This window comes from Heterocephalus glaber, unplaced genomic scaffold, assembly GCF_053883595.1.
Source record: "Heterocephalus glaber isolate CG9 unplaced genomic scaffold, H.glaber_assembly_v1.0 deba00001662, whole genome shotgun sequence".
Taxonomy (NCBI): Eukaryota; Metazoa; Chordata; class Mammalia; order Rodentia; family Bathyergidae; genus Heterocephalus; species Heterocephalus glaber.
Window position 1 is genome coordinate 1,176,560 of NW_028258403.1, and position 25,584 is coordinate 1,202,143.

General features: G+C 34.6%; 1 protein-coding gene and 1 pseudogene across 1 annotated transcript; both read left to right on the forward strand.

The window, feature by feature from the left end:
• Nucleotides 1-8,898: 8,898 nt before the first annotated feature.
• On the forward strand, nucleotides 8,899-9,820 carry LOC101717629 (RNA-binding protein 7 pseudogene; annotated as a pseudogene).
• Nucleotides 9,821-14,401: 4,581 nt separating this feature from the next.
• On the forward strand, nucleotides 14,402-15,337 carry LOC147822309 (olfactory receptor 4F21-like). Its single transcript, XM_087197277.1, has one exon. The coding sequence runs from the start codon at nucleotides 14,402-14,404 to the stop codon at nucleotides 15,335-15,337; it is 936 nt and encodes a 311-aa protein (XP_087053403.1).
• The last annotated feature ends 10,247 nt before the right edge of the window (nucleotides 15,338-25,584 follow it).

Below are 25,584 nucleotides of genomic sequence, written 5' to 3' on the forward strand. Positions count from 1 at the left end.
TCCCTCAGCATTGCTTCTACTATATTTCTCTTCAGTTATCACTGTTTCTTCCCCTATCCCTCTTAAACCTCCCCTCCCCAAAGGTAAAATCACTCTACCAAGGGGAAACTCATGGATTACCAGTTCACGGTTTATGTTGGATATTGTTACATAGCTATAGATCTTGGTCCTATGGTTAAAAGTATCAAAGTAGCAATTACCACAGTTTTCCAATTTCTAAACTGTGTTTGAAGATATTGTTACTGCTAATTGTACTACATTACCCAGGATGCCATACCTGTTGCAATCAGTTGTTCACCCTTGTATGGCAACACTGTGATTGTCTGGGACCATAATCATCACCATAGTCTAGTACCAAAGGACTAGGAACTGAGCCAAATACATAGCAACTGAACATCCCTAATAAATTGGGAAGGTAGGATCTTGGGACAGACACAAAGACCAAGAGCTAGCTACACCTAGAAGACAACTCTGAGGAATAGACATTTCCTAGGGAAGCCTTGATACTAGTGATAAAATTACCTACTAATTTAGTATAGCCTGTTGGTGTTTTTGTAACTTTTGATTAATTAGTAAGTAATCTATTGTTGTCCTGTTGTCTAGTATAGCCTTTGATTAATTAATGTCAAAGCAGATGAGGTAGCATTTAAACCTTTGACCACCTTGTATGTCAATTTTTGTACTGTCTTTTTTGTATGAATTTTTATGGCAGGCTGAGCAAGCACAGATGCTATCATAGGTATCACTTGAGCATCTGTCAAGAGACCTACATCATCATCACATCCTGATTCAATATAGGGTGACCAACATATAACTTTGGAGGGTGCTATCAAATCAGTTTGATCTGGCAATATTATGGCCAAGTGACTTAGGCAGCACCGAGTCTCAGAGAAGTAGGCAGATATAATTAAATGTTACTCCTTCACATGTATAAAACCATCCTCATAGTAAAGGTACATGACCATCATTATATATGATTTTTTGTTTTTTATAACAGGTCATTTTTTTAACTTTTGTAATCTCAGACATTTTGTAGTACAATTTTTATACATAGCACATTGTGTATTTGTTTAACATAATCATCTGAGGTGTATATAACTTAATAGCATTTTTTGGATTAAAATAAAAAGGAGTCCCCCAATTGTAACTATCTTTATATGTAAGATTTTTGGGGTGGGATATCTTTAAACAGGATATAAGGTTGTATCCAGACTCAAAGGAGTGTACACCAGGATGAGACAACTCCCTAATACATAATGTAAATTTACATCTGTATTTAAACAGAACTCAGACAAATTAAGTGATTGTGTCAGCTGAATCCAAACATTACCAGTAAGGTCTAATTGGTTTTGGGAAATATTGTCAGTGTTTTAGAAAACAATGACTTAAAAATGATGATCATAATAAATGTTGAATTACGGGTTAATATAGCAAACATTATTATTTTCAACAAAAGTAATCCATCAATTTTTCTTTTTATTTTTTGGACTTTATAAAAGTTTTTGTTTGAATCTACAAACATTTTGTTAGAGTCCAAAAGGAATCATGAATATATATTATAAGTTTTACATTTATCCAATCTTTAATTATAGAGGTACTAGTATCATTTTGAGGGGCTAAATAATCACAATCTGACATACTTACACCTACTTGAGCAGTGGATGAATTTAATTGAGATGTCATAGTAAGGAAGAAAAGTACTGAGCGTCTAGGCTCGCGGGGGGGCTGGGCCCATAGATGACATGTAGTCTCAAGCCTTTGTTACCAGATTAGTTAACATATCCCAATCAGGGAGTTTGGAATGGTATTTAGCATGAGACTTTTTTGTTGTTGTTGTTGTTTAGAGAGTTTTTTAATTTTTTGAACAAACTCTTTTTCTGATCTTTTTCTGATCATCTGACAAGGATGTCCACTATCACCACTCCTATTCAATATAGCTCTGGAAACATTAGCCACAGCAATTAGAAAAGAGAAAGAGGGCAGGGAATTTAGCTCAGTGGTTTCGCCACCTGCTGCACAAGCACAAGGACTGGAGTTTGATCCCATATACCAAAAAAAAAAAAAAAAAAGAATAAAAAAAGAAAAGAGAAAGAAATAAAAGGAGTAAAAATAGAAAAGGAAGAAGTTAAACTGTTATTATTTGCTGATGATCTGATGCTCTACAATGAAGACCCAAAAAACTCTGCAAAAAGACTTCTAGACTTAATTGACAGATTCAGTAGAGTAGCTGGATACAAGGTCAACACTCAAAAAACAATAGCCTTCTTGTACACAAATAATAGACTCACTGAGAGGGAAATTAGGGAAACAATTCCTTTCACAATAGCATCCAAAAAAATGAAATATCTAGGAACTGATCTAACAGAGGGAACAAAGACCTGAACACTGAATACTCCAGCACTCTGAAAAAAGTGTTCATAGAGGATATTAGAAAATGGAAAGACATTCCTTGCTCCTGGGTAGGAAGAACCAATATAGTGAAAATAGCCACACTTCCAAAACTGCTATATAGATTTAATGCATTGCCAATTGAAATTCCAACAATATATTTAACAGAACTTGAGCAAACAATCCAAAAATTCATTTGGAACTAGAAGAGACCTAGAATGAAAAAAGCAATTCTACACAACAGAGACAGGGGTGTCACAATCCCCAACTTGAAACTATACTATAAAGCTACTGTGATTTAAAAAAAAAAAAAATGAGCATGGTACTGGCAAAGAAACAGACCTGAGGATCAGTGGAATAGATTACAAGATCCAGAAACAACTCCAGACCCTCAGCCACCTCATCATTGAAAAAGCAGACAACCATCATCACTGGAGGAAAGATAGCCTCGTTAATAAATGTCGTTGGAAAAACTGGATTTCAACCTGCCAAGGATTAAAACTAGACCCATATCTATCACCATACACCAAACTAAGATCAAAGTTGATTAAAGATCTAAATATTAAAACAGAACACTAAACTTCCTGGATGATAAATTAGGTAGAACTTTTGAAGATATTGGCATAGGAAAAGACTTTATGAAAAAAACCTCAATAGCATGGGAACTAGCACAAAGAATCAACAACTCGGTTCTCATCTTATTAAAAAGCTTCTGCACTGCAAGAGAAACCACCAACAGAGCTAAAAAAACAACCTACAATGTGGGAAAAAATTTTAGCAGCTATATCTCTGACAAAGGACTACTATTTAGAATCTATAAAGAACTGAAAAAAATCAGAACCCCCCCAAATTTAAAGACCCATTTCAAAAATGGGCATCTGAAATGAACAGACATTTCTCAGACAAAGAAGTAAAAGCAGCAAATAAACATATGAAAAAATGTTCAACATCACTGGTCATTTGAGATGCAGATGAAAACAACCCTCAAGATTCCACCTCACCCCAGAAAGAATGGCTGCTCTCAAGAAATCAACCAATAACAAATGTTGGCGGGGTTGTGAGGAGAAAGGAACCCTTTTACATTGTTGGTGGTGGTGCAGACTGGTGCAACCAATGTGGAAATCAGTATGGAGATATCTCTAAGAACTAGGACTAGAGGTCCCATTTGACCCAGCTATTCCCCTGATGGGTATCTTCCCAAAAGAATTTAAAGAATCATACCACATTGATATATGTGCATCCATGTTTATAGCTGCCGAGTTTGTAATAGCAAAAGCTTGGAAATAGCCCAGTTGATCATTAACTGGAAACCAGATAATGAAGATATGATTTTTTTTTATAAAACCGAGTACTACTCAGCCATAAAGAATGAGAAACTAGAGACATTTATAACTAAATGGATGCATATCAAGGCCATACTCTTAACTGAAATAAATAGGACATACATTTGTAAATATCAAATAGTTTCTCTGGTGTGAGAAGCTGAAAGTGTTAATAATGATAAAAATGAATAATTGATATTGTGAAATAGGAAGAAAAGGTCCAAAGTGTTGGGGGAATTTGGAGGGGTCAGTAAAGGAAAGAAGCAAAAGGAAAATTTATGAGAAAAGAAAAAAGTGGAAACAAAGTCTTTGTAAATAGGGAAGGTTGGAGAGAATGAAGGAAGGACATTAAAAGGGGAAAAAATAAGAACCAAGATATATCATGTAAAGGTACAAGTACCCAATGATTAATGTAAATATATTGTATACCTAAAATGTACCAATAAAAGAATTTAAGGAAAAAAACTCTATTGAAAGTTTATGCTGCAGAATGAGTCAATGTGAGGACAGAATATCAAGTATATAAGATAAGATTGCAATTAGTAACCAGGAAAAGAAAAATTTCTTCAATAGTAAGGGACCAACAGAAATCAATCCAGCAGCTGCTAGATGATGCAAAGAAGAACAATATAAGACTGATCAGAGTCAATGAAGAAACAGGAGATAGTCCAAACTACATAAAAAAAATTGTTGATAGAATGGCAGAAAACTTCCCAACCGGGGGTGGGGGGGGGATGGGGGCAGGGGGAAATGTTGACATCCAGATAAGTGAGGAATATAGGACTACAACTAGCCATGATAAAAAAAAAAAATCTACACAGAGGCATATAATATTTAACATTTCAGAAACCCAAAAGAAAAACCAAATACTACAAGCAGTTAGAGAAAATAAACAAGGCACATACAAAGGAAAGCCCATCAAAATCCCAGCAGACTTCTCAACACAAACACTACAGGCAATAGCCTGGATTGAAGTATTTAAGCCCTAAAAAAAAAAAAAAAATATATATATATATATATATATATATATATATATATATATATATATATATCCAACCCAGATTGTTGTACCCTATTAAACTATCTTTCAAAATAATGGAGAAAAACTATACTTTCATGACAATGAGTACCTGAGGAAATTCATGAATACCAAACCAGCACTCCAAACATTTTTAAAGAGTAACCTAGGAAAAGACAATGAGGATCACAACCCCATGAATCTGAGCAGAATGAATCCATCATGCAAGACAAGAAATTAAATGAAAGAGGGGAGAAACCAACAACAGGAAAATTGTTTGACAAGGATAAGTCAGTACATATCAGTTATAACCATCAATGTTAATGGTCTCAATGCAATAATCAAAAGAAGTAGACTGGAAGAATGGTTTAAGAAGAAAGACACAACAATATGCTGCATAGAGAAATACTCTTAATTCAAAAAGAAACTCATAGTCTGAAAGTTACAGAGTGGAAAACAATCCTCCATGCAACATGAACCTGAAAAAAAGCAGTAGTAACTATCCTCTTTGCTGATCAAGTGGATTTCTAACCAACACTGATCAAAAGAGGCAAAGAAGGCCACTACTTTGTAAAAGGAATAATTCAAGAGGAAGAGATGGCAGTCATAAATATATATTCACTGAATATTAGTGTACCTAGCTATATAAAACAAATATTAATGGACATGAACAATCAAGTAAGCACTAATACAATAGTAGTAGGGTATATAAATACACCACTGTCACAAATAGATCAACTAGATAAAAAATGAGCAACAAAATACTAGAACTCTATCAAACTCTTGAACAAATGGACTTAATAGATGTTTACAGCATTCCACCCCACAAAAATCAGAATATCCATTCTTTCTGGCTGCACATGGATCATTCTCCAAAATAGCCCATGTGCTAGCTCATAGGCATGTTTAAGTAAATGCAGAAGACCTGAAATTACCCCCTGCATATTGTCAGACCATAGTGCAATGAAATTGGAGCTCAATAGCATAAGAAACCTCAAAACCCCAACAAACATATGGAAATTGAGTAACACTCTCCTGAACAACCACAGAGGAAATTAAAGAAGAAATTAGACAGTTTCTACAAGTAAATGATAATGTGAGTATAACATACAGGAATCTGTGGGGCACAATGAAAGCAGTTCTATGAGGGACATTCATAGCACTGAATGCCCATATTAGGAAAAAAGAGAGCTCAAATAACCAACCTAATGCTGAACCTCAGGCTTCTAGAAAAATAAGAGCATGAGAAACCCAAAGCTCATACAAGGGAGAAAATTATAAAGTCAGAGCAGAAATCAATTCAATGGGGATTAAGAGAATGATATAAAAAATCAATGGAGCAAAGAGTTGGTTCCTTGAAAGAATAAATGAAATTGACAAACCCTTAGCCAACTTTATCAAAAAAGGGAAAGAAAAAGCCCATATCCAGGCAATTAGGAATGAAAAGAGTGAAATTAAAACAGAATCAGCAGAAATCCAGAGGATCATCAATGCCTACTTTGAGAACTTATACACCAATAAGATGGAAAACATGGAAGAAATGGAGAGATTTCTAGATACATATAAATTACCAAAGTTGAATCAGGAAACCCTAAAAATTCTAAACAACCCAATATCAACCAACAAAATTGAAAAAGTAATTAAAAACTTCCCAACTAGGAAAAGCTCAGGCCCTGAGGGCTTCACTGCTGAATTCTTCAAGACATTTAGAGAAGAGTTATTCCCACTACTCTTCAAACTCTTCAATGAAATTGAAAAAGCAAACTCATTCCTGAAAGCGAGCATCACCTTGATCCCAAAATCAGAGAAAGACTCAACCAAAAAAGAGAACTATAGGCCAGTTTCACTAATGAACAAAGATGCAAAATTCCTCTCTAAGATACTGGCATACAGAATGCAGAAGGTCATCAAGAAGATAATCAAGTGGGATTCACCCCACCCTGACCAAGTGGGATTCATCCCACCCTGACCATGTGGGATTCATCCCAGAGTTGCAGAGATGGTTCATCATATGCAAATCAATAAATGCAATACACTATATAACTAGAGCCAAGGACAAAAACCATATGATCATCTCCATAGATGCAGAAAAAGCATTTGACAAAGTCCAACACCGATTCATGATAAATAGCCCACGGAAAATTTGAATAGACAGTCTCTATCTCAACCTGATAAAAGCCATCTATGAAAAGCCAACAGCCAATATCATACTAAATGGTCAAAAACTGAAATCCTTCACACTAAAATCAGGAACAAAACAAGGATGTCCACCATTACTGCTCCTATTCCATGTAGTTATAGAAGCATTAGCCATGGCAATTAGACAAGAGAAAGAAATAAAAGGAATAAAGATAGGAAACAAATAAGTTAAATTGCCATTATTTGCAAGTGACATGATACTCTATATAGAAGACCCCAAGAACTCCACCAAAAGTCTTCTAGACTTAATAACAAAATTCAGTAGAGTAGCTGGATACAGGGTCAACACACAAAAATCAATAGCCTTCCTTTACATGAACAACTGACAGAAAGAAAGCACAACAGACAGAGAATAACTGGAGAAAGAACTCCTTTCACAATAGCATCCAAAAAGTGAAATATCTAGCAGTCAGTGTAATGAAACAAGTCAAAGGCCTATACTCTGAAAACTACAGAAATCTGAAGAAAGAGATTGAAGAGGATATCAGAAAATGGAAAGACATCCCTTGCTACTCGATAGGAAGAACCAATATAGTGAAAATGGCCATACTTTCAAAACTGTTATATAGATTTAATCCAATCTCAATTGAAATCCCAACAGAACACTTCATAGTTCTTGAGCAAACAATCCAAAAATTCATTTGGAACCAGAAGAGCCATAGAATAGCAAAAGAAATACTAGACAACAAAGACAAGGTAGGGTGTATCACAATCCCCAACTTGAAACTATACTACAAACCTACTGTGATAAAAACTGCATGGTACTGGCAAAGAAACAGATCCAAGGATCACTCGGACAGACTAGAAGATGCAGAAACAAACCCAGATATACTCAGGTACCTCATCTTTGACAATGAAGCCAAACACCCTCACTGGAGGAAAATTAGCCTCTTTAATAAATGGTGCTGGATAAAATGGATTTCAACTTGCCAAAAATTTAAACTAGACCTATATCTCTCACCATGCATTAAACTAAAATCAAAATGGATTAAAGATCTAAATATTAAAATAGAAACACTAAACCAGCTGGAAGAGAGGTTAGGTAGAACTCCTGAAGATATTAGCTTAGGAAAAGATTTCATGAACAAAACCTCAATCACATGTGTACTAGAACAAAGAATCATCAAATAGGATCTCATCTCATTAAAAAGCTTCTGCATAGCAAGAGTAACCACCAACAGAATGAATAGACAACACACAATGTGGAAAAAAATTTTACCAGCTGTTCCTCAGACAAAGGTCTACTATCTAGAATACATAAAGAGCTTTAAAAAAAAAACACCTCCAAAATTTGAAGACCCAATCCAAAAATCAGCATCTGAATTGAACAGACATTTCTCAGCCAAAGACACGAAAAAATGTTTAACATCACTGGTCCTTTGAGAGATGCAAATGAAAACAATGCTGAGATTCCACCTCACCCCAGAAATAATGGCTGCTATCAAGAAATCAACCAATAACAAATTTTTGGAGAGACTGTGGCGAAAAAGGAACCATGCTCCACAACTGGTGTGAAAGTAGACTGGTGTGCAACCACTGTGGAAATCAGTATGGAGATTCCTCAGAGAAATAGATTAGAGGTCCCGTTTGACACAATTATTCCTCTGCTGGGTATCTTCCTCAAAGAATTAAAAGAATCATACCACAGTGATATACGTGCACCCATGTTCATAGCAGCATAGTTTGTAATAGCTAAAACTTGGAAGCAGCCCAGCTTCCCATCAACTGGAAACTGGATAAAGAAATTGTGTATTTTATTAATAAAATGGAGTACTACTCACCCTTAAATAATGAGAAATTAGAGATATTTATAGGTAAATTGATGCATATTGAGGTGATACACAAATGAAAGAAATAGGCCAGACATGTAAATACTGAATAATTTCTGTGGCATGAGATATTGAAAGTGCAAATAAGGATCAAAAGCTGTAATAGATAATGTGAACTAGGAAGAAAATGTCCAAAGGGGAAGGGAAAGTAGGAGGGATTGGGAAAAAGAAAGAAGGGAAGGGAATTAATATGAGAAAAGGAAAAATTGGAAACAAAGTCTGTAAATACGGAGAGGTAGAGGGGTTAAACAGAGGGCAGGGGAATGGGGAAAAAATAAGAACCAAGAGAGATTATGTAAAGGTACAAATTTCCAGTGATGAAAGTCATCATATTGCATACCTAAAGAGTGCTAATAAAATTAATTTAAAAACATAGGGAAGATCACTGCATCAGCCTCGAAGACCCTTTGGCCTGAGTGAGGAGGGGGTGACGCTGACATGGGAGCAGAGGCTGAGGAAGTGGACCGCATTCTCTTTGTGGGCAATCTTGAAACTAAAATGACTGTGGAGCTGCTTTTCGAGCTATTCCACCAGGAAGCAGTCATGCCTCACAGGATGTCAGTTTATCATACTCCCCGTATCATGTTGGAAATTCAAGCCCTACCTCCTACCAGCTATGAAAGGACTGGAGATAGCATGACACCATCATCACAGATAATTCAGAGATCATTCTCTTCTCCAGAAAACTATCAGAGACAAGCAGTGATGAACAATGTTTAAAGACAGATGTCATATGGTGGGAAATCTGGCTCTCCACATGTAGATCAATCAGGATTTTCACCATCAGTTCAGTCACATAATCATACTTTTAACCAGTCTTCAAGCTCCCAGTGGCGCCAGAATACACCCAATCACATCGTAAAATCAGACAGAATTCTCGTCCCTAACTAGCAGGTAGACATTATAGCTGAGAACAGAGTTAAACTGATCATGGGTCTGACCACCATTACAGAGGAGGCAGAGATTTCCTCCATGAAGATAGGAATCATGCTGGCTGGAGCCATGACTGTGATAACAGAAAGGAGAGTAGCAGAGATGGAATATGGCTCTCATCTCGACACTAGCAAATATTAAAAGGACATTGTTTTATAGGGCCATTTTAGGCTCTTTAGACTAAGTTGAGCTGAAAATATTTTGAAAAATTGTACAGAGAAGCTTTTCCAGTTGCCACATTTGTTTTTTTTAAAATGTATAGCTACACTTTAGTACAGAATTGAGAAGAATTGTGGCTCCAATCTTATTTCATTAATAACTTTTCACCTCAGGGCTTTATGAAGAGGAAAGGGCTTTATGAAGAGGAAAGGGTTTTATGCAAAAGAAAGTGCCACAGTTCCTAATCATCTAGACAGCTTCAGAAGGGTGGACTGTATACCAGGCATGATTTTTTAAAATGCAATGTTTAGATTTTGAAAAAAAATTTATAGTAAAAGACACATCTCTATAATGCCATAATGGCATTGTGTCTTTTACCGTAACAAATTTTAAAAATAGAAACATTCCCATATACTTTGATCAGACCTCATAGATGTTTGGATTATAAAGGAAATACTTTAATTTTTTGTACTGCAAGAAATTCCTTGCTAAGTGAATCCAGTTTTGGTGCATATAATAGGAAATCTGTATGAATAGCTATCAGCTAATCAGGTGGCTATCTGTATTTCGTTAATAAATTAGAAAATATAATTTTCGAGTGCTTTTTTTTGTTTCAGAATGTTATTAATTGTTAGAGGATAAATCATGTTGGTTAATTTAGAGAATTTAAGTATATGTTCCATGAGATGCTTTTTATAGCTTTACCTTGTACAAGTATAAATCTACATGTGCTATTTCATTCTAAAATTTTAGAAATTTTTTTATTAAATCATGTTTGATGTATGACTGGTCACTCAGAAAGTTAAGTATCTGTAGGTGAAATATCCATATGTGTATATTTTTACATGGAAAATTACAGTATTAATGTAAATTTACTTTTTCAGGGAGAACAAAAATATCAATGGATACTCATAAAATAGTAAAATGTTTTACTGAAAGTATTCTTCTTGGGGAAAAAGATTCATGAAGTTTTTAGGTGCTGCCTCTGTCACTCAAATTTCAGAAATGTTAACATTTTCCAAGTGCCCAAGACCTGTACCAAGGACACATTTTATTACAGAGATTATCCAAGTTGATTTTTGTTTGAACATTGGAAAGAACTTAATGTTAACATTTTACTGCTTTTAAAAGTTTAAAACCTTGAAACTTTTTATGTATCAAGAGGCTATTTCCCTTTCATTCCAAAATTGTTTATAAAATTCATTCCTTCAAAACTTTGATCCTTTTTAAAAACTAATCTCAGAATTTGTACTGTTACTTTTTAATATATTAAAAACATTAAAAGAAAAAAAAACATAGGGAAGAAGAAATAAAGGACCTTGCTACAAATAAATGTAATGCCCTGTGTGAATCTTAACTAGACTGTATTCATATATTATTTCTTTAATAGGGTAGTATATTACAAAGTATCCACCTATTATCCTCCCATCACTTAGTGATATGCCCATAATATGGTTTCACATTACAGTTGTTACTTTTCAGAACTCTAATGAAGGAAGCACGTAGAATGATTAGACCCAAATATTCCTCTAACTGACAAGTGGCAGATGTTCAATAATAAACCTAACTTCTGAGCACAGCGACAGCCTGCCAATGTTGAACTGGCTGTCAGTACCCATCTACATAACTTATTTAACTTTTCTTAGAATTGGAAGTCACAACTTGGTTCAATTGTATGACACACTAGACGCAAAACAAAGAAAGAACGTTATATACACCAAACAAAAAGAAACATTTGAATATCATTTAGTAATGTTTAATAATATTTTTATTGTATCTTACTAGTACAATTTGAATATAGCTTGGACAAAGGTTCATTATTATCACTTGAGAACTAAATTTACAGAAAATTGGTGGCTAATGAGTCCCCCAGGAGAATAATAGGGAAAGTCTTTCCAAATTTTGCCTCTATTTAAAACACACAGTTGAACAGTTTCTCTGCCCTAAGGCTACTCTATTGAGTATTCCACACTGAGAAGAATACATTCTCAATAAAGTGCACCATTGCAGAAAACAAACTGGACTTCATTTCAGACTTAAGGTAGAATCTAAAGTAAACTTCATCAACCAAGAAGGAGGTAGTTTCGGAGGTGATTCCTGTGGGTAAGTATGTGACAAGCCCTGATTAAACTTCAGAATGTATTTTTTAGTTGATACACTTACTGAAATCATCATAGGTTTTTCTCTTCCTAAAAGATCTCTGAGACTTCTGAACTCTTACATCAAATTTTCAAGTGTTAATGAAAACAATATCCTACAATCTTACAATTTCCCAGATCCTCAGCTTCAAGAATAGTGGTTGTCTTCCTATTTCACATTATCTATTCTACATTTTGATCCTGATTTACACTCTCAATTTCTCACACCAGTGAAACCATTTGGTATTTACACATGTGTGTCCTATTTATTTCACTTGGAAGGTAAGGCCCAAAGGGGAAGGGAAAAAATGGAAATAAAATCTTTGTAAATAGGAAGGGGTGCAGGGGTGGAAGGAAGGACAGGGGAATGGGAAAAAATAACCAAAATATATAAGGTAAAGGTACAAATTCCCAATGATGAATGTCATCATATTGTATTCCTAAAATGTGCCAATAAACTTAGTGAATTTTTAAAAAAAGAATAGTGGCTAGACCATTGAACTTGTGCCGGTGTTTTCTAATTACTTTGAAATTTTGCGTACTCCATTGGATGAAACTAGTAAATGAATAAAAATTTAGTCATTTACATTAAGAGAGTGAAGTACATGCTAAACTAAGGGCAAACAGTGGTGTTGGAATGATTGCAATATAAATATGAATTTCTTTTTCTACCGCTGGCCATTTACATTTTTGTCTCTTTTCTCTTTGTACAACAAAGTGCCTTATTTTAAAAATCTCTTTTGTCTTAGTTTCTCAAAATCAGCAAAACCCAAAGTAAATAGGTACTACAAATACATTTTTCTTTTCTCTATTTGCTTTCAATATAGTTTGATGACATAGAATTGCTTTGTCACAGTTAAAAGTGATTTTATATCTATTATTCCCTTTCCCTGTGGAGTGAGTGGGCACTTCCCATTCTCTCCACTGAGACAGAAGCTCTGCCACCCCAGCCCTACATCAATGACAGATTCGCTGTTCAGGAAATCATGTAAAGTTGAATCTAATTTTTGAATATTGAGTCAACTCAGAAAAGACTTCTTAGTATCAAGTTTAAAAATGTTAATTCACATCTATTTTGTTAAAACTCAATGAATCATTAGACTCAACCAATCTTATGGAAAACAAGATTGTCACAATTTGTTTAGAAACACCATATGGGGTGTTTCTGATCTCAGATAAAGGTGCTTCCTTCAAAAATCTTCTGGAGAGATTTTAGCTCAGAGTATAAACAAATAAAATTTTTGTTGGCAAGAGGTGGGAAGGTAGTAGTTTTATAAAGCCAAGAAGATAAACATAGGAAGAATTACAGAAACAAGGCCTTCATAGCATTCAATCCTGTAGGGAAACAAAGGAAAATGATGACTGAAAACTGAACATTGTATAAGTTTTCAGGAATCTAAAGTTTCTGTAAAAAAGGCATCTTCTTGTTTTGACTATTGAATGAAAAATGCTATTCAATTGCAAATAAAGAAAAATTTGGATAGAGAAAGTGTAATTAGATGTAATCCCAAATTCAGAGTTTTCCCATTAATAAAGAAAGTTTATTATGTTGGTAGGTAAAGGGATGCAAAAGTTGAAGCAAGTTTGCTTGGAGGATGTTTGGATAAGTCCCAAATGTAGTGGAAGGAGCTCTTCTTAACAACACAGTACCTTGGCCAAGAACATGATTGGTGTCCTGTAAGTTACAAGTCCTGGCTCACACACTGCATCCCACTGAAACTCAGTTTCTTCATTTATATAATGGGTCTAATTCAATAGTATCTACATATGGAATTTTGTGCAGTTTAAAAAGATAGCTTAGTACAAACTTCTATCTGAAGGAAGCATATAATAAATGTTATCTATCAATACTATAATTTTCAGAAACAAATGTTTAATTATTATGAATTTCTTATTTATATCCATAAGATATTAAATATGGATATCATGTATGAACTATGATAATAATATATCATGAGGAAACTATGAATAATCTGTCAGTACTTCACCTCCATGACAAATTGTGTACTCAGAAACTAAACATACATAAGAGCAGAATTTGCTAAAAAGAAATTTTTAAGCTAAAATTGTCTATTGTATATCAATGAAACAAAATATTCAACAGTAGAAAATCTGCAAGTTAGTCCAGGAACATTAAGGAGTACTAGACCTGAGATTATTATGCTGGTACAACAATAAGGAAAGAGGTCAGAGAAAATATTTAGAAATCCTTGAGAAGCAAAGCAAACAGAAAAAATCTAGTCGTGGAGTAAGAATGAAGGTAACATATTATTGTGCATCTATTTTATCATTTTCTTATTAGTTTTATGTAATCATTCCCCTCACTATAAATCTGTTTCCTTAGTGTGACTGATCCTGATTTTTTCATCCTTTTCTTTCCACAGGAGATTTGAAACCATCTCATTTTCTCATTGAATGGATAAACTAAATAGCTCCACAGTATCTGAATTTGTGCTGCTGGGACTCTCTACTTCTTGGGAAACTAAAGTTTTTCTTATGTTGGCATTCTCCTTGATCTTTTTAGGGATCATCCTGGGAAATCTCTTCATTGTCTTCTTGGTGATTGCTGATTCTAACTTACATTCTCCTATGTACTTCCTGCTGGCTAACCTCTCCTTGAATGATGTGGGGTTTTCCTCAGTCACAGTTCCCAGAATGATCACAGACCTTTTAAGTGAACACAATGTAATTTCTTTCCAAGGATGTATGACACAGATATGCTTCATCCACATCATGGGAGGAATGGAATTGGTGTTGCTCATAGTCATGGCATTTGACAGGTACATTGCAATCTGTAAGCCTCTTCACTACTTGAACATTATGAGCCCTAAAAGGTGTGTTTCCTTCATAGCTCTTGGCTGGGTAGTAGGAGTGGTCCATGCTATGTCTCAATTTTCTTTTGTTGTAAATTTGCCTTTTTGTGGTCCTAATAAAATAGACAGCTTTTACTGTGATTTTCCCAGGATTATACAACTTGCATGCACAGACGGAACCAAGTTTGAGTTTATTGTTGCTGCCAACAGTGGCTTTATAATCGTAGGCACTTTCTTCCTGCTTCTCCTTTCCTATGTCTTTATTGTGGTCACAGTCTGGAAACGATCTTCAGGAGGTTTATCCAAGGCACTTGTCACTTTGTCAGCTCACATCACTGTGGTTGTTCTTTTTTTCACTCCATGCATGTTTCTGTATGTGTGGCCTTTCCCCACGTCACCAATTGACAAATACCTGTTTATTGTGGACTTTGCAATCACCCCTGCCTTGAATCCTGTCATCTATACATTAAGGAACAAAGACATATTGATAGCAATACAAAGATTGAGCAAACAGATACATTATGACAGATTTTGCTGACCAGATGTATTTTTGGATCTCTAAAATTGTACATCCACGTTCCTGCTATTGATCTCTACTGAGGCACCTCCAATTCATCATGCCCAACTGAATATGGTATCTACCTCACTGAACATATTTCTACTCCTCTTCCATAGCATTTACTCATTGTTTTTTATCTATTAACATGGGAAATGAGAATCCACTGTGACAGTTTCTTTTCAATAGAGCAACAATAAGTACAAATGATATTTTATAATTTAACTTGTGGTAATTTGATCATAAGAAAAGATATAATAGCATTCCTTATGTTCCCTAAAGACTGCAAGCAAATTGCAAACTTGCTTTGCTGAATGTCAGTTTTCATCAAAATGAATGGTAATGAAGGAAGCTCTCCCACCACTATCCCAAGCTCCTAGGGCAGAGAAGCTGAGCCAGTCCCAGCACCTGGAAGGAAGCTCCCCCGCTGCCAACCCAAGCTCCTAGGGCAGAGAAGGTGAGCCAGCGCCAGAAGCAACCCTCTCCCCGTGGAAATGAGAAGACATGTAAACAAGTCTCACAAACAGACTTGTGGATCACCTACAACAACCCCAGAGGGAAACGAGATGGAACACTCTGATACTCAATGACCTAGACTCTCTGAACTGATGACAAAAGAGGATCTGGGAAAAATGAAATCAGAAATAATTACTCAGATAACAGCAAAGAGTTTGCTCATGGCGCAAGACATGATTAATAAATCTAGAGAGGACACAGATAAAAAAATAAGAGGATCTGAGGAACATGATGGAATCCCAACACAGGAAACAAATGGAATCCTTAAAACAGATGCAAACAGATTTCCAGGACATTAAAAACTGCATTGAAAGTCTGCACAGCAGAATGAACCAATGTGAGGAAAGAATTTCAGATATAGAAGAAAAGCTTGAAATTAATGATCAAGAAAAGAAAAATTGCTTTAAAATTGTAAAGGAACACGAGAAATCAATCCAGCAGCTACTAGACAATGCAAAGAAGAATAATATGACTGAATTGAGTCAGTGAAGAAAGAGGAGAGAGTGCAGATGACATAAAAAAAAATGTTCACAGAAGTGATGGCAGAAAACTTCCCAAGCAGGGGGAAAGAACTTGACATACAGATAAGTGAGGCATATAGGACTCCAACTAGCCTTGATCAAAAAAATCTACACATAGGCATATAATAGTTAGGATTCCAGAAATCCAACAGAAGAAATAAATTCTGCAGGCAGTGAGAGAAAAGAAACAAATCACATACAAAGCAAAGCCCATCAGAATCACAGCAGACTTCTCAATTCAAATCTTCAAGGCAAAAAAAGCTTGGAGTGATGTATTTCAAGCCCTAAAGGAAAACAGCCTCCAACCCAGACTGATGTACCCTGAAAAACTATCTTTCAAAATTGATGGAGAAATAAGATACTTTCATGATAAAGAGCACCTCAGGAACTTCATGAATACCAAACCGCCACTCCAAGAAATTTTAGACAATACCCTAGGAAAAGACAATGAGGATCACAACCCCAGGAAACCCAGCAGAATGAATCCATTGGGCATGACAAATTAAATGCAAAGGGGGAGAATCCAACAAAAAGAAAAAGTCATGACAAGGCTTTTAAAACTTTTAACTTCCTCTCCGTAATGAGTGTATAATTCAATCTTGTTATTGTACTGATTAGTACTTTTCTGATTCTAGAGTTGCACACCTTTCCTTGTGCTATCCTGGCTATTTATCATCTTATGTCTACTTTTTAATTGGGTTGTCTATTAATGAGCTCTAAGAATTCTTTATATATTCTGCTCATAGGTTACATCCATTGTAAATATGGTCTGTTTAAGGACTACTTTTCATTTTAATGATGTCATTTAAAGTTCTAAATTTTGATGGAATCTCATTTATCATTTTTTTCTTTTATACTTCATGTCTTTTGTATTCTAGGTAGTTCTTGCCTACCCTGAATTCATAAACATTTTTCCTTATAATTTCTTCTTAAAGTTTTATACTTTTAGGCTTTCTTATTTAGGTTCATAGATCCCTTCAAGTTATTTTCATGTATGGAAATAAAGGGTTGAGGTTAATTTTTTATATACGGATGCTAGGTGTTCTAGTGCCATTTGCTGAAAACACTATCTCTTTCTCGGCTCTTGAATTGAGTTTATATTCTATAAAATGCTAATGTTAAATAATCTTTCAAAACTCAGTGGACCATATATGTGTGGTTCTATTTCTAGATTCTCTGTTTTATTCCAATGATCTATATGTCTTTCCTTGCACCAATGCTGCCTTGATTATTGTAGCTTTAGAAGAAGTCTTAAAATTAAGTACTAAATGTCATCCTACACTTTCTTTTCCTTCTTTTTGCTTTTCTAGGTCCTTTGTACTCTTACATAACTTTTAAATTTCAATATCCAAGTCTTCAGTTATAGCAAGTATACACAGACCTGAATTTTTATATATACCTTGTGTTTTCTAATCCTGCTAAATTCAAATACAAGTTCTAGGGGCTCCTAGAGATTTCTTAGTATTTTCTCTGTAGATGATCATTTCATCTACATATAAAGATTTTGCTTCTACCTTGCCAATCCTACCCTAATTGTGTCATTTTATTGCCAGACTAGTTTGATGGGGACTAGGTTTCAAAGTTTAATGGACAGATGAAGAGTAAGCATATCTTCCCTTGTTCCCCACCTTAAGGAGAAAGCATTGTATCTTCTCCATTCATATAAGTCATACTTTCCGGAAGTATGGAGTAAATGTCTTTAATCTGTTGAGAAGGTTCTGTTCTACTTCTAGTCTCCTGATAGCTTTTACCATGAACAGCTGTAGAATTTAGTCCAATACTTTTTCTCCAACCACTGACAGGATCATATGGCTTTTTCCTTTCCTCTGTTAAAATGATGACTTTTGGGGGTGGATCTTCCAATGCTGAACCAACACTGCCATCCCTATAACAAAACCACTTTCTACATCCTGCCAGATCTGACTTCTAATAGTTCGCTTTGTTAAACAATTTCTATCTATGTTCATACTTTTTTCCTCTATTATCTTTATCCAGTTTTAGGATTAGCACAATGTTGATTTCCTAAAATGAGGGGAAAAGTGTTTCTTCTTTTTTCTGCTTTAATTGTTTGATATAATTTATCAGTTAAAATGTTTATGAGCCTGCTGTTGTCATATAGGTAGGTTTTCAAGCTAGGAATATACTTTCTTTAATAGGTGCTATTCAAATTTTATATTTCCTCCAGAGTTAGTTTCATTAATTTGTCTTCCAAGGTACTTCTTAGAAGTTGTCAAATTTATTTCAAAACAGATTTTTGAAATATGCTTTCTATATCCTTTTAAATTCTGTAAAATCTGTGGTAATGTCTCCTAGATCTTGATATTGTAATTTTAAAAATGTATAATTGATACTGTGTAACAGGAAATAAAGGTCTAAAGGAGCAGGGGAAGTGGGAGGGGTTGGGGAAAGGAAAAAAGGGAAAAGAAAAATATGAGAAAAGGAAAAAAATGGAAACAAAGTCTTTGCAAATAGGAAAGGGTGAAGAGGATGAAGGGAGGGCAAGGGAAGGGGAAAAAAATAAGAACCAAGATACTCATGTAATGGTACAAGATCCCAATGATGAATGCAACTGTATTTTATACCTAAAATGTACCAATAAACTTAATGGGAAAAAAATGAATGGTTATATATGTAGAGCGTAGCAGCCCTACTTAGTTGCTTAGATCAGCCTCCCTTCACATAAACCTGAGTCAAAATTAGTTCCTTGGTGGTTTATTAGAAAGATAATTTTTGAAACATTAGTGGGGATATGATTCCTAGACAGGAATCATGGTTATGTTAATAGACCTACCTGGGAAGCCAGCCTACTGTGACCTTCTAGGAGACAATACAGATTCTGATTTAGAAAAGTTCCAATTGAAGGCCAAGGTTTCTGAAGTATTTCTTCTGTTTTAAAGAGTACACTAATTTCTTAATTCTGTGAACATTTTATTAAGCCGGACAGGCTGCCAAGAAGGCATTCTAATGCTTACAAAAAGAAGTATCACTAATAGAAGTAAACCAAACAACAATTTTTGATATTCTTTTGCTTTTCCAGAAGTGCAAGTTAAACTTTCTAAATCTTAATAAGCAAGATTAGATAATTTTGTCCTCTGAAAAATTTCTTTGACTCGCTCCTGTCTAACAGTCTTACAGAATCAGCAGCTGAAAGTGTCCCTTCAATCACAGACATGGTTCAGCAAGCCAATTGCCACCCCATGGTATTAGCTGCCACCACTGGCTGTCATTTGCTACCTGTGTGAATCATATGACTTATGATATGACAGGAATTGAACTCTTAGTTCCTGATCAAAGCCTACAGCTATAGACTAAAGTAAATTAAGATTTTAATCACTACCCTCTTTAGAATCATTATAATACATTCACTTTGTATCATGGTTTTTAATTTGAAAAAACATGTACACTTTCAAAACTTACAAAAAAAGGAAGTCCTGAAAAAACTGTCAACAGGTCTTGCTAACCCACAACTTTCATATTTTCATGCCAGAAACTCCTCTCTGATGTGTGTTCTACACAGATGATAATGCTCTCCATTTATATGTCCAAAGTGAAACTATGTTGCTTATTTTGCTAGTTTACAAAAAAATTTATCAGCCCCTAGTTAGAATTGAGAATCAGTATCATTCATGGAAAATAATTTGATCACATAGAATCATGTTCCTGAGATATGTCCTGTAATAATGTCTTACTGCTTCTCTTACTTCTGTTTGCCCCTCATATTTGAGCCAAATTTCAGACAAATTTCAAACTCTAGAACTGAAAATAATAAATGAATAAAACTCTCTACATACACCCATACAGTACCCAGAAAATTATGGATGGTCTGTAAAATTTCCATAAGAACTGAAAAATTCTTCTCAAATAACTCCTGGTGTTCTGGACTTTCTACAGTAAAGAACCTTCTAGCACCAAATGAGATACCTTCTTGTGTGCAGTCCCAGAACTCCCTAGATAGCAAGACTCTGGCTGGCCAATTCTCATATCACATCCAGGTTCTCATAGATTAAGGGATGGCCCTGGAAGAGATGTGTTACAGTAAGGAAAGGATATTTCCAAAGAGGAAATGGTTGCTAACAGTACAGTACTGTTTGCAAATAGTTTACGTTTCAAGGAGCACCTCAATAAAACATATGGAGATAAGTTTCCAAATGCTATGGAAATCACTTATTTGCCAAGGAAAAGGAAAAAACTTTTAGGACTAAAAGAGTCAGGATGGTGCCTTTGAAGTAGTAGTCAGAGTCCTTTAAATGTGTCAAGCTGCATTTCAGCTCTGTGACTCCTAATAAGTTACACTTCAAGAGACAAACTCTTTCAACAAGATCCATTTTGTGAAGTTACTGTGAAAATTGGATCAGACAGTGAGGGGGGTAGCTGCAGGATATATTGGAGGGATATTCATGTTGTATGATTTTTCTTTTTGATTTCCACATAGGTATACGCTTTCCTTAGGGAGACACCTGCTTTGAAATATGCAATGATTAAAAATTAGTGCTTGGAACATGAAGATCTAACTTTCCCATCTTTAACACCTCTCATTAAAATTACCTGCCATAAAATTATTTCCCTGGTTTTTAATATGAATTAAATTTCACTCATCCAATTGTTAATCAAGAAAAATATGAGTAGTACTTCTCAAGAAGTATGTGATGGTAAGAAAGCTTTGGGACAACTCACAGAGCTCAGAGTCTTCATTTGTGTCCAGTGTGAGTGGCTATACCCTAGGAACATAATCAATAAATTCCACTGTCTTCACTAGAGAAAACTGGATCCTCCAACCTCTTCAATTATCTAATTCTAGTCTCATGTTTCAAACTTTGTGATCGCCTATCTCTGTTTGTGAAAACTTCTGGCTTTACACAGTATTATGGTAAAGCCAGGCTAATTTAGAGATTACTAACACTAACACTATGATGGATACACTTAAGACATGTTTTCTTATGGATATTGAATATTTATGTCATGTTTTAATACCATCTTTAAATATCATGAAATATGCAAAGAATATAAGGAATATGCAAAAAAGAATATAGCTGAGCCAGGATGATTAAGTTACTCATCTCTGAAACTCTTTTGAAGTAGCATTTTGTACATATAATCTTCATAAATAGGCATTTCAGGTCTACTCCTATAGTGTAAATATAAACACAGAAATCTCTTTTTAAGATATTTTGAGGTCTAAAATTCACTGTGTCGTTTACTAATACTGCATATTGAAAATGAGGTGATTATTCAGGAAGAACACACTGTATGCAACAATCCCTGGGCAAAATAAAATATTCCATTTCTTTTACCAAAAAAAAAAAGTCTACGGAGCACCCCAGGGAACAAGACTCCAGTACTTGTCAAGTGAACAAGACTTGAATCTTTAAGTTCTCTGGGATAATTATGCTCAAGACCTCAGGTCACAATGACAGATATAAAAGCAAATAGTCTCATATAAATGCCTGTAGACCTGGAAATGAAACAGGTAAAGAAAAGACTGAGGAAGAGACAAAGACGGAAGAGAGAGAAAAAGAAAATAACAGGAAAAAAGAACCAGAAGGGGGCTTCATCATACATTTTACATCCATTTAATTAAAAATACCAAACCACAAAAGAAATAAATAAAAATGAAATCCCAATGATATGTATAATGGTACAGAAGCAATCCTTATACATGAAGGTTATGTTCCAAGATCCACTACAGAAAACCGAAACCATAGAGAATAATAAACTCTATACATGATGTTCTTCTCTAGAAACATATAGCACCTAAACTCATTTAGTTTTTCAAAGAAGGTACAGTAAGAGATTCACAATAATAAATAATACAATAATTGTGTTATAACACTGAGTTCCTCCTTCTCTTCCTCCTCTTTCTTCTCTCTCTCCCTCTCTTCCTCAGTCTCTCTCTTTATCTCTCTCTCTCTCTCTTCCCTCTCTCTCTCTCACTGTCACTCTTTAATTTTTCTACACTCACCCTTCCTTCAGACCAAAGCTAACAGAGGAAGCAAAACATGAAATTGTTGGTATGGGAACTGAGGACTATTGCATGCACACGTCTCATACATAAAAACACTATTAGTATGCATTCTAGGCTTGTTAAATCCAAATCTTGTTATATCCAAGAATGGATAAGAGTTTGAAAGGAGAGATGAAGAGAGCCTTCAGTATGTCCCATAAATATATCATAATTCATTTGATTCTTAGTAAATTAGACTCCATTAATGTATTATTTTTTAAATTTAGTGGTCAATTAAAAATACCTTCTACTATCTTTCCATCAATTAGAGAATTAATAAAAACTTTGCTCAAAATATTAGTTTTCAAAACTCTATAAATGGAATCACTTAAAATAACAAGATCTAAATATTCCTCTGAGTCACCAAAAGTAGAAATTCCCGTAGGCCCTTGATTCATGCTTTTATGCTATTTCAAGGTCTAAAATTCACCATGTCATTTACTGATGCTACATATTGAAAATGATGTGATTATTCATGAAGGACATACTTTAAGCAACAAGCCCTGGGCAAAATAAAATATTCCATCTCTTCCCCCCCCCAAAAAAAAGTGTGTGAAGCACCCTAGTGACCAAGACCCCAGTACTTGTCAAGTGAACAAGACTTGAATCTTTCTGTTCTCTGGGATGATTATGCCAATATTGAGCTGGCTGTCACTCCCACATCTACATAATTGTTTGGACTGGACCTGACTTTGTGTTTCATTTTTATGATGTAGTGTTCTTAGGCCAAATAAAAGAACATTATATCCACCTAATAAATAGAATAATGAAAATATTTTCACAGCCTTTTTCAGGTACAACTGACATACACTAAATGCATATATTTAATGTACACCATGTGATGAGTTTGTACCTATGCTCACACCTGTAAGATCATTGCCACCATCAAAGTTACAGACATACCAACACTTCTCAAAGTTTCCTTGTTTATGTTTGCTTTGTGAACTTTCAATGAGATCGCAGCCTTCCTTTGTTCTTTTGCTTTTTAATTTTCAGAATTTTTGGTATGAATATAACATGAGATAGACTCTTTTAACAGATATTAAATATCTGTATAATGCTGCATAGGCACTATATGGTATAGAAAATATCCAGAACTTATTCATCTATTAAAATTAAGCATCTATAGTTGTTGAATACATTCCTAATTCCCTCCTCCACCATCTATTGGAAACCACTGTTGTATTGTTTGATTGTATGAATTTGACTATTTTATATTCTTAACGGGAGTGGAATCATGTACTGCTTCCCCTTCTATGAATGTTTTATTTCACTTAGTTTAATATCTGTCAGATTATCCATATTTTGACAAATCAGCATGTCATTCTTTTTAAGGTGTAGTAATATTCATTACATGTCTTTACTACATTTTCTTTATCAATCCATCTGTCCATAGACACTTAGGTAGTTTCCACATCTTGGCTATAATAACTCTATGAACTTGGGAGTGGAGGCATCTCTTTGAAATACTGACTCTATTTCTTTGGATATGTACCCAGTAGTGTAATTACTGAGTCTTAGAGAAGTGCTATTTTTATTTTTTTTGAGGAATTTCCATGCTATTTTTCATAGTTGCTGCACCATCTACACTGGCACGAACAATACACAAGAGTTCCAGTTTCACCATGTAGTGACCAATATTTACTGTCATTTAAACTTTATCTTACGCTTTTATTTAAGTGGTCTAACTTGAATCCAGCTTTGACAAGGATGTAGTATACATGATGTCTTCAACTCAGGGAAACTTGGAAGCTAAGGATCCCAAAGGACTGTGATGGTAAAAACTTTTTCAGTCACTTTTCTCTATTTAAAATGCAAAACAGAAGTTTCCAGGCCACGTGGTACTCTTTCCAATGTGTATTTGCCACAACAAAATGCATATATTGTTGCCAAGACCGGTCACAGAAGGAAAAAAAATGAAACTTCACTTTCTATTTAAGGTAGAATCTTGAATAAGCCTCATCATCCAAGAACCTGGTTTCAGAGGTAATTCCCAACAAGTAAGTATATCACAGTTTAATTTTGTACTTCAAATTTTTACCCCATCCACCCAGTTAAGAACAATTATTGGATTTTATCATTTTTCTATACCTCTAAATTGATTTTAGACTTCTAATTATATAATTTAGTTAATATGATTGCCAACATTGTAGAGTTTTTTGTGTAACTAATCCCTGAGACTTCTGAACATTTTACTGCAGTTTCATGTACTGCAAAGAAAAGCCAAAGTTCTTTTACAGTCTTACAATTTTCCAGATCTATGGGTAAGGAAGCATGGTTTGTATAGGGCATTTAAATTATCCTAATATTTTCTAATTCTTTTTGGATTTTGTCTGTTTGTTCTACCTTTTCCTCAATGTATAGAAAATGCAGAAAACAGCCTTGAACATTTACAGGGTAAAGTCAAGTCCAATTTGAAAAGAAAACATAAAATTGGAAAGATGTTAACATAAACATAAAATTTTGCCATTTAAATATGCATTTGGGTTAACTTCATAGACCAATATGTCTTTTCACTGATATGATTAATTGTCTTAGTCTTCTTAAGATCAAGACTCCTGTCAGAAACAGTTCCAGTGTGCAAGCTATATTGGAGGCTTTGGAGTAAGACAGTCTTGAGTTTACTTTCTGGCATTTTTGCTTTCTAGATGTCTGACCTCAGAAAATCAAGCTTTCATGTCTGCAAAATGACAACAAATGCTGAGGATTGTAAGTTTGAAACCAGTTGGGTCAACTTAGAAATTTAGGAAGAAACTGTTTAAAAAAGCAAAAGTAAGAGGGCCTGGTGAATGTAGCTCACACTAAAGGCCCTAGGTTCAACCCTGAAAAAATAATTGGTAATATTTGCAAAAAACTTAAAATAGAACTGGCATAAAAATATCTGCTCATTAGTCAACTTCTAAATATTCTTATATTCCAGGTGCTAGGCTAAAAAGAATAAATGAAAAAGGTGACAAACTAAGATGAAGAAAAGGAGAGAAAAAAATAATAAAGAGGAAAGGGAGAGAAAAGGGAGGAAAAGAAAGGAGAGATAGATATAAGGAAAGAAAAAGAGAAACAGAAAACAAGGAAGGAATTGGAGAAAAGGATTTAACTTGCTGTCATAAAAATATATATACATATATAAAATATTTTATATATTTATTATATTTTATATTAAATAAATGCAAGATAATATATTTATTATATAT

Bases quoted from the DNA above. Each gene is read 5' to 3' on its own strand.
- LOC147822309 (XM_087197277.1), top strand. From the start codon at position 14,402: ATGGATAAACTAAATAGCTCCACAGTATCTGAATTTGTGCTGCTGGGA.